General features: G+C 38.9%; 1 protein-coding gene across 8 annotated transcripts in view; it reads right to left on the bottom strand.

The window, feature by feature from the left end:
• Positions 1–13401, bottom strand: part of rarab (retinoic acid receptor, alpha b) — a 69176-nt gene that overhangs the window by 40960 nt on the left and 14815 nt on the right. For 2 of the 8 annotated variants that reach the window (XM_037088638.1, XM_037088639.1), the window contains exons 2-3: positions 899–964; positions 41–738 (exon numbers count right to left, since the gene is read on the bottom strand). The exons of the other annotated variants lie outside the window; for them this stretch is intronic. In XM_037088638.1, coding sequence (XP_036944533.1) covers positions 41–110 — 70 coding nt within the window. In that variant the 5' untranslated portion in view covers positions 111–738; positions 899–964. The remainder of the gene's footprint in view (positions 1–40; positions 739–898; positions 965–13401) is intronic. 8 annotated transcript variants of the gene reach the window in all.

The raw sequence follows: 13401 nt of genomic DNA, 5'->3' as shown, positions 1-13401 counted from the left end.
TCACCTTCTCATAGATGGTCTGTGCTCCAGCATCACTTACTCTCCCCAGTGAAGATTGTAAAACTCCCTGGCCTTCTCCAAACTCTAGAAGAACAGCGCCTGTCCATCATGTACGCGGAGACATGCAGGATAGATAAGACCAAACCTGACGTTCCTCTTGTCCAGGAAGGATTTTACTACTTTAAAGGCAGCTCGTTTCTTGCTGAGTTCTGCATTGACATTCTCATGGAAAAATACCATATGTCCCCTGAAGAACAGCTGCTCTCATTTCCTCGTTATTATGCAGTGTTTGTTTTGGAAGGTGTGTAAGAGAACAAAGAATGTCCTCTGCCATTTGGAGCTAGCGCCGGAGTCAGTAGTCGGCTTGGGTCCTACTCGGTGAGCGCAGGAGATAATGAGGGGATGCATGAAGAATTCTTTACCCAGGACTTCCTCAAAAAATTCGGTCATGTACTTAACTGTGTCCTTCCCCTCCAGATGCTGCGGGATACTGACAACTTGCAGATTGGACCTACAGGAACGATTTTCTAAGTCCTCCACTTTGTTTTTCAGCCTCTCATTCTCAGCTAGAAGTGCATGTTGTTTCTATAGCCTTGATCCTCCTCGATAGATCAGCAGGTAACTCCGAGCTTGGACTAGCTTGTGTAGCCATGTTGTCTTCGCTTGTGGCATCTTCGTCCATCTCAGTTGTGTTTTGCCCTTGGTCACGTCTCAACTCAAGGTGGGCCAAACTTTATGCTGAAAAAGTCAGGTAGAAAATAAAAAGTAATTTGGGAGCCACTTCTGACATGTCTGCTCGTTACATGCTCAAACCAGAAGTCCCCTGGCCTCAGTTTTTTAAACAAACTTTTTGAGATATTGTGGACATTATTCAAAGATTTCACATTTCACAACTCACGTTTGAAATGTTTATTAGAGCGGCAAAACATAGAATTTTTCATCCAGGCTCCAACCTCATTGCTCCCTGCAACAAAACATCATGATCAGAATTAGGATGGTAAAATTAATCAAGTAAATATTCAATGAATTAACTCCTTAAATGCTCAATTAATTATTTAACTAATTGACTGAATGAATTCATGTGAAGGATGGAGCATGGACAGTACTGATGGATTTAAAAGAGGTAGTAGAGCTGATGCTTTGCCCAGTGTTTACAGACGAATCCATCCAGTATTTGCAGATGAAGATGCAGGACCATAGACACATGCTGCAGGAAGTTTATCTTGATGTCATACCCTGACCAAAGCATCACTATACTGAGCATTATCCTGACCTCATATGTTGTTTTGGACCTCCGGTCCACTTGTGGACAATGAGATTTGAAGGAAAACACCACTTTTTCAAGTGTGTAGTACATGACACACAAAACTTCAAGAATGTTTTTAAAAAAACTCACAAACAGACAACAACACATGCTGGCATACCATCTCAGTGCCCCATCCTTCTTCAAACCTCACCAGCAGACATCAAGTGTCTCATCTGTGATGGTATCAGGGCTTCCTGATGTTGCAAAGGAATATGTTGAACACATGACAGACATCAGCATGATTTATAGCACATCAGGTGTAAATGTTGATGGAACTGATTATGGTGTGGAGATGTTTGTGTCTGTGGAACAGGAGGGAGGATTGCCTCAGGTTTGCAAAATTGAACAGATTCTCCTTGTCGATAACCAGATTGTCTTTCTTTGAGAGACACACATCATATTACATTGAACATCTGCGATCTTATGAACTTTCACCAGGAAACTTGACTGTCCACAGAGCTCAATGACACATTGCCTCTCTCTGCATACAAAACAGATGGAAGACTGCTCTTAACACCAAAACGGTTCATATTACTACCCTTAGCAAAAAGTAGTATACTTGAAGTTCATTTTATTAAGTATCCTTGAATATAAGTATAAGTATAGCAAGTATACTATGGACCATGTACTTGTAGCATCCAAGAAAGTATACTAATTTAATACTTCTTCGGACTAAATTGGAACATTTTAAGTTTATAAAAATATACTTTAAGTATACTTTATGAGGTCATTTTAAGTTTACAGAAGTACACTTTCAAGTATACAACAAGTACACTCATCTATATACTACTAGTGTACTAAATATATACTTCAAGTCCACATTTTAGTTTATTAACATGTAAGTTTATGACAGGAATAATACCTTGAAACAAATGTGTGTAGTGAAAGACATTTTTACTGTGCTAACGTAAATGTAAGCACAAGTCAATTACTTGACCTTATTCTGTGCTTAAATCAAGACATACTAAGTACTACTATTTGTAATTTGGCAAGCTCTAGTCAGACATTCATCATTTATCACCACACATGCTAGCAACTTAACAGACGGGAAGTCTCTCCCAGAAAACACCCCTTCACTCACGGTGCCAACATTTTTAGCATCTTTGTTAACTCGACACAATTTAACCACAGAACAAGGATGTGATTTAACCCACATCATCTTACACACAATCTTATTCACAACCACATTCACGAACCATAATTACACCAACAACAGAATACCCAAGAGTCTTTACGCCACAGTCCACAAGGGGCGTTACAGTATACTAAAGTACAAGTATAAGCTAGTATTAAAGTATAAGTGTAAGTCTACATATTAATGTACTTAGTCTTAGACTATTCTTCATATTTTTAAGTATAAGCCAAGTATACTTCAATATGCTTTTCTTAAGTATATAAAAATATAGTGTATAAAAAGTACACTTCAAGTATACCGTCTCTGTTTTAGTATAAAATAAGTATACTTGTAGTACACTTGAATAAACTACTTTTTGCTATGGGTACACTGAAATCTCAGCTCATCTAAGGGAAACAGCTAATAACTTTGTTCTAAGATGATTCTTAATCACAATCAAACTAACTCCATTTACCGTGTTTGTTTGTTTTTATTACAGTACATCAACACATGTCCAGATATGACTACTCCCCAAAAATTTGTGCTCCGTGGATTTGTTGCAACAGATGTTACCATGAAGCTCATTGTAACCAAGTGACCACAGTCAGTAGAGGACCTCAAAAATATAATGCAAGAGAAGTTTAAGCCAAGGCTGGACTGTGACTTTACCCCTCAGTATGAGGATTCTGACTTCAATGGACAGCTCAGAGTTCTTATGGATATTCAGGAGCTCCCTGAGAAAGGCACATGGAAAGGCACATTGAAAGTGGTGAGATCTGAAAGTGACGCATCCTCCACTGGAAGCTCTGATACAGACATACACCCACATGCAAATTTAAGACAGCGTCAGAAGAACTGGCCAGAATGTTTCCCTGTGCCAACTGTCTCTTATGAAGTGGAGCATGTACTTGCACAGGGAAATGCTGCCTTTGATAGGTCAGGGACAACACTGAAATTAACAAGAGCCCAAAAAAACAATATCCTGGAAAACATGGCTGAAACAATGTACAACTTCAAGCCATATCCACATGACAAGGAAGTGGGTATGGCTGCTGAAGCTCTAATAATAGCTCATCCATGCCTCAGAGAACATGGAAGTAAGAATGGATGGTATGGATGGAAGGTTGTGGTGAGGTCTCCATCAATGCAGGCAAGAGGAGCCAAACCAACCCTGAGAATAATTATCCCCATTCTAACATCAAAAGAGCCAGAAGAGCTGAGGTGAATTACCTTCCCAACTTCCCCAGGGGAGAGAATCAGGCAACGTTGGAGGAAGTACAAATCATACAAGAGAATGAAAAGACTGAAAGAGACCAGATACTGATAGAAAAGCTCATGCACACAACCTTTGCCCTTCGCTGACCAAAAAGGGACTGGATCGGGTTTTTTAAAGTTGGATTAATACACCAAGATTATTCGATTGATAGTCGTATTACTCTTGCATGTATACACTCCATCAGATCGGATTTTTCGGATCGGATTTTTTACCCGGCCTGGGAGCCGGAAGTAGAAGGACGGCAACGGCGATGGCAGCTTTCCTCCGAAATAACCGCAAGCAAGAGCGCAATTGTGCATCTAGTTTGTGTAATTATCATGTACACCACATACAAAATGTACAAAGATGTGGTTTCTCCTCACTCTTCGTACGCCATCTTTCTCAAACACTGAGGCAGCTGGTGACGTAAAGAGGTCAGCTGGAGGTGGCTCTCTATTACCACTAGTTGAAATGGGTACAGCACCACCTAGCGTACTGGGCTATGACATGCTTTGGTCAGTAATTCGATTTTCTCACTGGCATGTATACTCTTTTTCATTTTCATATTGAGCAGCATAGTCGAACTATAGCTGTAATCTGACTAAGCTGTGAATGTAAATGCACTGATTGTTGAAGGGAGTCCACAGGTGAGGGAATTCTTGGAGAACTGGCCGGCATAATGAATGCACAGGTAAATAAATAGTTACTTTAATTAATAATAGTAAAAAAAAAAAAAAAGACAACTCCACATTATTTTTACACCTAAGTATGCGTATGTGTGCATGTCTTTGCTGAATTCCATTCCACACAACGCAACCAGTTTTACTGTGAGCTTGAACAATAGACACCAAAACTAGTTGTATCGGCAGAAGGCCTAACAGACGGGGAAGACAGCAGAGGTGCTGAGAGAAATCCTGAGAATTCATGACTTAGAAGTACGTTTATGTTTGACTGTTTCATGGGGACAATATTTCTATAATGATCATTATATATTTTATTTTCAATCTAGGAACAACATGAAATCAACATGAGATGCATCCTGGCCTTCATGCACTTACAGCCTATCTCCATGAGAATGACGCTGAGTTCTTCAAAACCTGTAATGCAAGGGTGAATATTTTGTGAAGTGGTGCCACTCAGTCAAATACATTTACAAAAATGAACAGAGAACCCTGCCATTGTTTGTATTTAGTTAAATTTTCATTATATCTCAATACAGTGCTCAAATTTGGTGTTTGATGTTTTATTAATATTTGTTTTTTTTTGTTGTTTTCTGGATTTGCAATACATTCTAAGCATTCCTAGTAAAAATAAATAATATATTTTGGCTTTACAAAGAAGGATTGTGTCACATCCTTGCATGGTGAAGATGAGCTGGACACTGCCGACACTCCTTTAGCGCTCCTGTCTGTGGTCCCTGACACTACTGGTGCCATCCATTTCAGCCCTGAGAGCATTTCTATTGTGATTGAGGATGAAGTTGTTGTGAGTGAGCTTCCCAGGGTTTTTTTTTTTTTTTTTGGTTGAATCTATGCATTGCATTTAGATTACCCAAAGAAACTCACTCACACATTCACATTTATTCAGAAACTGCTCATGTGTCTCGATGATAACAAGTCATTGAAACCGTGCCTACTGACCCTGAAAAATGACTTGTTGAAAGAGTATACAAGCAGAGAAATTTGCAGGCACCTATAAATCTGATCCATTTCCAGTATTGTTTCCTTAACAAGATGAGGTACTTTAACAACCATGGTGTATTGTAGGATGTTCTTAAGACACAGGTAATGTCTGCTCAAATGTTAAAAGCACTTCTGTCCATGCATATGCCCAGTTGGCTTCTTATAAGCTTAAAATTAGAAGTATATTTTTTGTTCACTTTATTTTGTTGTATGTTGTATTGTTGTATTTTGTTTATTTTTGTTGCCTCAACTAGAATATTTATTTATTTATTTATTTATTTATTTATTTATTTATTTATTTATTTATTTATTTATTTATTTATTTTTCATTGTATTTATTTTATTGCATTCTGTTTTATTTGGTATATTTTAGATATTTTTGTTGCTACTTTTATAAGATATGCATGGGCATTTCTTTTTAAACAGTGCAGAGAAGGGAGAGTTTGTTCATCACCAAGGATTCAAAATTCAGGCTGCTAAAATGTACTTAAAAGAACTGTTCAGAGTTCGACTCCAGGTGTTGCACTTTTATGTTATGTGACATTTCATGCTTTTGTTAAGCCGGATTTATTGTTCTTCAAAGAAAAGAAAAAAACAAAAACATTAATGCCTTTTTAAAAGGAATGCTGTTTCATACTTTAATAAAACAAACTTGATTACTCATGAAACAAAGTCAAGAAGCTTTTATTGCATGATGTTTCTCTTGCACAATCATTCATACATGATTACAGACTACAGTTACATGTACACAACTATATCTGTACAACTGAATTTGCACAATTACATTTGTTTGCATGGCTTTGAGGAGTGGGGTACCTCTCTTCAGTGGTGAGCAGATCGACCCCTGGTCCTTAGCAGTGGTTTTGGTTATGAGCATTACAAACTGAAAACAGAGAGTCTTGTACATTTTAAGTTGGCAAGTGGTAAATATTATGACTGATTGTCTGTGTATTTGAGTTCATTAAAGTGTAACATTTTGATTACATAAAAACTTTAAAGTTATGCTAATAAAGTTTTCGAGTTACATTATACTCAAAATATATGTGTTCAGTTGACTTAATCTATATTCTAAATTCAATTTAATTTTTTAAATTTCTCTACACTTAATATTTAAATTTTCTTCATACTGAAGTGATTTGATTGAATGATGCTTATTAAAATTAAATTACATACTCAAAAATATTAATTGTACACAACATATTACATCAATAGTATGTAATCAAAAGCTGCCTCTTGGCCCCATGATGTTCACGCCCAACTTCATGCCTTGTGTCACATCATGGGGGCCAAGAGGCAGCTTTTTGGAAAAGAAGGAATATTACACCCCCCTTTTAAATAGACAAGGTGGCACATTGCAGCCTTAACCTTGCTGCAAATGTGCCACCTTTTCTATCTAAAAGGAGCTACTGTTAAGTTAAGTCTCAGCATCTCACAAGTAGTGACAGGCAAACACATGATGTGTTCCATTACCTTGAGAAATCCTTTTCTCAAGGTAATGAAAACCTTTTCTCAAGGTAGAGAAAACCTTTTCTCAAGGGTTTGAACGTTGTAGGAAAGTACAGCTGGCAGTCCAGTGTGTCACCACCACTGCTGGCTGTTTGTTTGAAAATATGATTGATTTCAACAAGTGCAGTCAGACACAGTTGAAATCTTCACTGCTGAAATCTCTGTTAGAGTCTCTTTAACACTGTTGTGATTAGTTTTTTGATGAGGTCACAACCAATAGCAGCAGAGTGCACAGCAGAGTGCCCCTCCCCCGTCCCTCTGGACCAATTTCTAGCATCATAACCCTGAACTTACTTACTACCCAAATCATCTGGACTGGAAGTAACACAAACTTAACCTGCACCCTACTACAAAAAGTTCACTTCATTTCAAATTGACTCCATGTGTAAACAGGTCACTGATTATAGAGTTCATAGTGAGTGAGTGGTAGTGTTGACGATGATTCTATCATGTGATACAAAACCCAAAGCATTGAAACCTCTTGCCAATACATTTCTTCCCAGCTTTTAATTGTCCAAACGTGGACAAACAGAGATACTGTATTCCTCTGGAAGGCAACATTTACAACTATTGCTGAGAAAATGACAAATGACTAAACTGAACTAAGCACTGACAACAACACCAGAGTATGTCTTCTTATGCTGTAATTACGATCACTGGCTGGCTGCTTAGAACTATAAAAATATGAAGCATTAAAATCTGAAAATCAAAGGTTGCAATAATTGTTTAAGCCGGCAGGAGGGGAGCTTCTTAGCTGTGAGTCCTGCAGTGTGTTTAAGCTAACAACAAACCAAGCAAAACATACAGCAGGACTTAAGAGTCTTTTTTCATAGGAACATTAATTGTTTAACGGAGAACTGCAGGTTAATGTGATGACATAAGTTAACAGTAAATTGCAGGACTCAATGAATAAACCTTCCAATAAATCTACTTTGTAAATGTACTCAAGTACTTCAGCTGAATCCAGTTTGGAGGTGAAAGCGTCACATCGCGGTGAGGGATGTCCTGTCTTGGGTTTTTGTCTTGTGAATTTCATGTTTTATTTTGAAAGGTAACTCTCCTCTCGTTTCAGGTCACTTGCCCTTCCTCTCCTGTCCCTGGTCTGATGTCATCCCTAATCCCTGATTGTTTGCATCTGTGTTCCTCTCCCCCATGTGTATAAAGTCTTTGTCTTCCCGTCTGCTTTGCCAAAGTATTTTGTTGTCTTGTCGTGTACTGAAGCCCTGTTCACAGTCTTGCCATCCAGAGTTAAGTATTGTCAAGTTTTATTTTCTGCCTTTGTAACCTCTTTTGAAGAGTGATTTTGATTTTGTAATTGTCATGGTTAGATTTTTGGTTTTCAGTTAGTGTTTTTCATAGCCTTTTGTTTTCCTCCTTGTGGAGCGCTTTTTGTTGTACCTTTTGAATTTTCTGAGAGTAATTAAGTTTCATAGCCTGTGTGCTCTCCTCTTCGGAGTGTTTTTTTTTGTTTTTTTTTTGTTTTTTTTGTTTTTTTGTTTAGTTTATTCTCATAGTTCAAGAACTTTATATAGTATAGGCTTTCCTGTCACATCGCGGTGAGGTTGTCTTGTCATTGGGATCTGTCTTGTGAATTCATGTCTTATTTTGAAAGTAATTCCCCTCTTGTTTCAGATCACGTGCCCTTCCTCCTGTGTTCCCGGTCTGACGTCATCCCTAATCCCTGATTGTTTGCACCTGTGTTTCCCTCCCTCATGTGTATAAAGTCTTTGTCTTCCCCTGTCTGTGTCGCCTAAGTGTTTCGTCGTTTCGTCGTATGCTCAAGCCCTTGTATCACAGTATTTCGTCTTCTCGTCGGATACCAAAAGCCCTTTCTCACAGCCTTGTTAATCTCGCCACGTTAAGTATTCTCTTGTTTAATTTTTCTGCCTTTTGTCCTCTTGAGAGTGATTTTGATTTTGTGATTTTTCTGGTCAGGTGTTTGTGTTTCAGTTTATTCGCTTTTTTTGTAGCTGTTTTGTTTTCCTCCGTCTGGAGCATCCTTAGTTGTTTCTTTTTATGATAGAGTAGAATTTTTTTTTTTTTTTTTTTTATAGCCTCGAGTAATCCTCTTCGGAGTGACTTTTCGTTTGATGATTTTCATATTACAGAATTTCAAGAATAGCGTAGATTCCTCCTTCGGGAGCGCCTTTTGTTATTTCATGTGTTTTATGTTATTCGTGTTTGTCTTTTTAGAATTTCATAGCCGTTTATTTAACATCTCTTCTGAAGAGTTGCAAAACAGAAAAATAAACCTTGATTATACTTCTGCTCAAACCGCATCTGAGTCCTCTCTTTGTCCCAAGTCTGACATTTCCTCCTTTGGGAGCGTCCTTGTTTCTTCTGTGTTTTGTCTTGTTTGTCTTGTCTGTTTTCCATAGAATTTCATAGCACATTGGTTTATCATTCTGTCAGAAGAGTTGCAATAAAGTAAAATAAGACCTGAGATTATTTCTGCCATTCTGCATCTGAGTCCTCTCTTTTTGTCCGAGCCTGACAGTCAGTACCATGGATGCAAACACTTTTGCATAAATACAGCCACAAGCAGCAATCTGCAGGTTCTGACCTCTTTTGCCCCAAACTGGCCAACCTGCCTCTCATCCCCCGCAGCTGATGACATCGGCCGCCATGTTCTTCAAAGATCTATGCAACACATACCCATGATAAGCCCCAGATTTCTCCAACTTGGATTTTCAGCTACATGATAATGGCATTTTTGTTATATTTTCACAGACTTAATTTAAACACTAAAATATAAATTCAAATTTTACCTATTGTGTATTTCAGAGTTTTAATAGGTATTATGATTAACCATATAAAGGCTGACACATCAAAAAATTGCCAGAAAATTCAAAATTTTTGAACGAGATGTTTATAAAACCTTATAACAAAGTCAGTTAAAATTAAAATTCAGGTATACGCCTGATGCTCTGGGTGTGAGGGGGTGTAGGGTTGTTCGCATTCACTCATGCACACAGCAGCATGTGCCTGTAATCTGCCCTAAGGGATGAATTCAAAATGTTTTGCTGGGCATAATTCTAGTCCCCTTCTGAAGATATGAAGATATCAACCGAGTTTTATGAAAATCCGGAAAATGGTTAATGATTTGGGGCCAATATTCGCTAAGCCCCGCCCTTTGCTAGGATATTTTGCTTGACAGCGGCCTTGTATTTTGACCGATCGTGCTCATTAATAAAAGGAATTACTGGCTTGGTCCCCCGATGCATATACCAAAGTTGGTGTTGATAGCATAAATATTTCAAAAGTTCTATTTATTTTACTGTTTTTAATGTTATGCAAATTAGCAAAAAGAATGTGTAATAGTGGCTTTCATGGTGCAAGAGACTTTTTTGTAGAGGACTATCAGGAGGACCTGTACAAAAATTTTCGAGTCAATAGCACGCGGGGAGAGCCTTTTGAAATGTACACCCTATATTAAAGCATCCCCATCGGATGGATTGGGATAAAATTTTGGAGCAGCATTTGGACATCATTTATACTAAACGTATGAAGTTTCATGTCTCTGGGTCCTTCCAGCTCGCCATAAATTAATAAAATGCAAACAATGATGGTTAATGACAAATAGGCTGACTCAAGATATTAGTTAATACATGGCCCCAGAGCATGCATACCAAATTTGGTGAAATTCCAGCCAATGATCTTTGAGATATGCATTTGTAGCATTTATAGTGCCCCCTATAGGTTGAGCTCAACATGCTTTGGTAGGCAGATTCCCAGTCCTGTTGTAAACCTACCCACCAAGTGGGATGATAGGACAAAGGGTGTGGGAGTTATGGCCAATAATTCCTAAGCCCCGCCCATTGCAAAAATACCTGGGTCCCTGGGGCCCATGTTTTTTGACAAATCTAGCTCATTTATAGTAGAAATTTGTCTTTTCATCCCCTGAAGCTGTATAGCAAATTTGGTGTTGATAGAGTCAATCTTTCAAAAGTTCTATTAATTTTACTGTTTTTAACGTTATGCAAATTAGTAAAAAAAAAAATCTGTAATAGTGGCTTTCGTGGTGCAAAAGGCTTTTTGTAGAGGATTATCAGGAGGACATGTATGAAAAATGTCAAGTCAATAGCGCTTAGGGCTTGGCGGGGAGAGCCTTTCGAATTTCACACCCTATGTTATAGCGCCCCCATCTGACAGATTGGGATCAAAGCCCTTCGGGGTTGGAACTCTAATAACTACAGATGTCAAAAACAAAGTAAATAACACTTGGATTTTGAGACAATTGTTAGAGTTGTTGCCAGGAGCATGCACAACTGCTTTGCCTCTTCCTTCTCTAACATAACACACACACATACGCACACACACACACACTTCTCCCCTCCCCCTGCCTTAGTAGCCATACCAAACATCCCACTCAACTCCCTTCTATTGGTCTGCTCTGTTTACATAGAGAGGGAGAGAGAGACACAGATGAGATCCATCATACCTTCCCTCTATCTTCCCCTCTGTTCATCTCTCCTCTATTTGTCTTTGCTCACTTCTCACTGAATCCCTAGCTAACAGTCCCCTTCAGCACTTTCTGACCTCTTTTAAACTTCCCTCTGTTATTCTCTTCTACTGCTCTCCTCCTATTAGTGTCTAACTCTGTTTTTATAAATCTGACTGTTAATCTCTTCATTTTGCTTCCCACTTCTGCTTTACTGCACAGGACCTTCACAGACAGAAATGTGTCCAAACAAACTGAACAGCTTTTAGCTGTGGGTTTCAAATTCCATCCATCCATCCATCCATTTTCATTTTCGAGCACTACCTCAGTCACTTCGGCTTGGGTGATGAATGAATCCATCTCTGAGTCCCCAGCCCCATTCTTCCTCTATGGAGGACGTGTCAGTGGGATTGAGGAGATCCTAAAAGTATTCCGTTGGCTCGATAGGACTCCTTCAGCTTGACAGCATCCCTTACTTCCGGTGTCCACCACCGGGTTCGGGGATTGCTGCCACGACAGGCACCAGAGACCTTACGGCCACAGCTCCGAACAACTGCGTTAACAATGGAATTGGGGAACATGGTCCATTCGGACTCAACGTCCCAAGCCTCCCTCGCTATCAGGTCAAAGCGCTCCCGGAGGTGGGAGTTGAAGACCTCCTTGACAGAGGGTTCCGCCAGACGTTCCCAGCAGACCCTCAAAATATGTTTGGGTCTGCCGAGTCTGTCCATCTTCCTCCCCTGCCAGCAGATCCAACTCACCACCAGGTGGTGATCAGTTAACAGATCAGCCCCTCTCTTCACCCAAGTGTCCAAGACATATGGCTGGAGGTCAGATGACACGACCACAAAGTCGATCATTGACCTCCGGCCTAAGGTGTCCTGGTGCCACGGTTTCAAATTCCAACTTTCTTCTTGTTGTGATCATTTTTACAGTAGGGGTATAGATGATACTAAGGAAAAGGATATCCTCCCATTTTAATCAGATAAAAATAGAGCATTTAATAAATTCATATCATACAGTAGCAGTGGATGATGAAATAAGTGTAATAAGAATATTTTGTACAGCTGCAGTCAATTGACTGAAAGTGTTTCTTGAGATAGTCACTCTGACTTTTTTGTGTTTTAAAAAAACATGTTTTAAAGGCCAATTAAGGGCATCAAATCACATAAAATGCCAATTTCTACATAATGTCATTTTGGATCCTGCGCAGTATGCAAATTGCCAAAAACTGACCACAGTTTCAGCCTCCAAGCCACAGAGGCTTAATCCTAATAGTTTTGGTGATTTGTTTTCAAGTCCAGCAAAACAAATGACATTAGCCTCAGGTGTGATGAATTTGGTAAACGTTTGCAGGTTAGCATTGTCGCTGTCAGTATGTTTGGGCCTGGTAACAACATCCATCCTGTGTGTGATCCAATCACAAGAAGACAGTTGAAACTGCAGCAGCACACACCCCCAAGTACAACTGAGGATGAATTTGGTCACAGTAGCCCCACTATCCCCAGACTCCCCTACAAATAGTCTGACTTTAAAACTGGTTGCGTGAGGAGAAACTTAAATATTGCAAAGTGGCTTCAGCAAATTCTGAATCATTCACGTGTAAATTTGGCATCAAATGCAATAATTTACATTGTTTCTTTCCTCGCTATATGATCGCTACATGAGCCTGTCAGGTTTTATTTCAGACCAGTGTTGTGTTTGCTTCCTTGACTAAAGATTTAGTATTTTACAAATACAGTAAACAGTGACCAACATAGGCAACTTATTTAACGCCTGAGGCAAAAGTGAATTATTTGAGTTGCTGAGTAAGGACAATCATTTTAAACTTAGTGAAACATTCTTAAGTACATGGGCCTTTTTGTAAATTATGCAAATGATACATGATATTTCTCTTTTCCGTAAAATAAACTGTTTGTTTTTACCTGTGTTGTACATACATATTTGGTGTACTTATTTGATTATAGGGTGAGTTCACAGAATTCACGGCTCTTCCAGACCAGCTGTGTTCAGTTTGTGTGTATCGGTCTCCAATCAGTGGCTGCCTCTGCTGCCCCAGTATTACTAAATGCATTTTTTTTGTGCAACATTTCATTG

Source organism: Acanthopagrus latus, chromosome 23, assembly GCF_904848185.1.
Source record: "Acanthopagrus latus isolate v.2019 chromosome 23, fAcaLat1.1, whole genome shotgun sequence".
NCBI lineage: Eukaryota > Metazoa > Chordata > Actinopteri > Spariformes > Sparidae > Acanthopagrus > Acanthopagrus latus.
The sequence above is the reverse complement of the archived record's forward strand: the minus strand, read 5'-3'. Positions and strand labels throughout refer to the sequence as shown.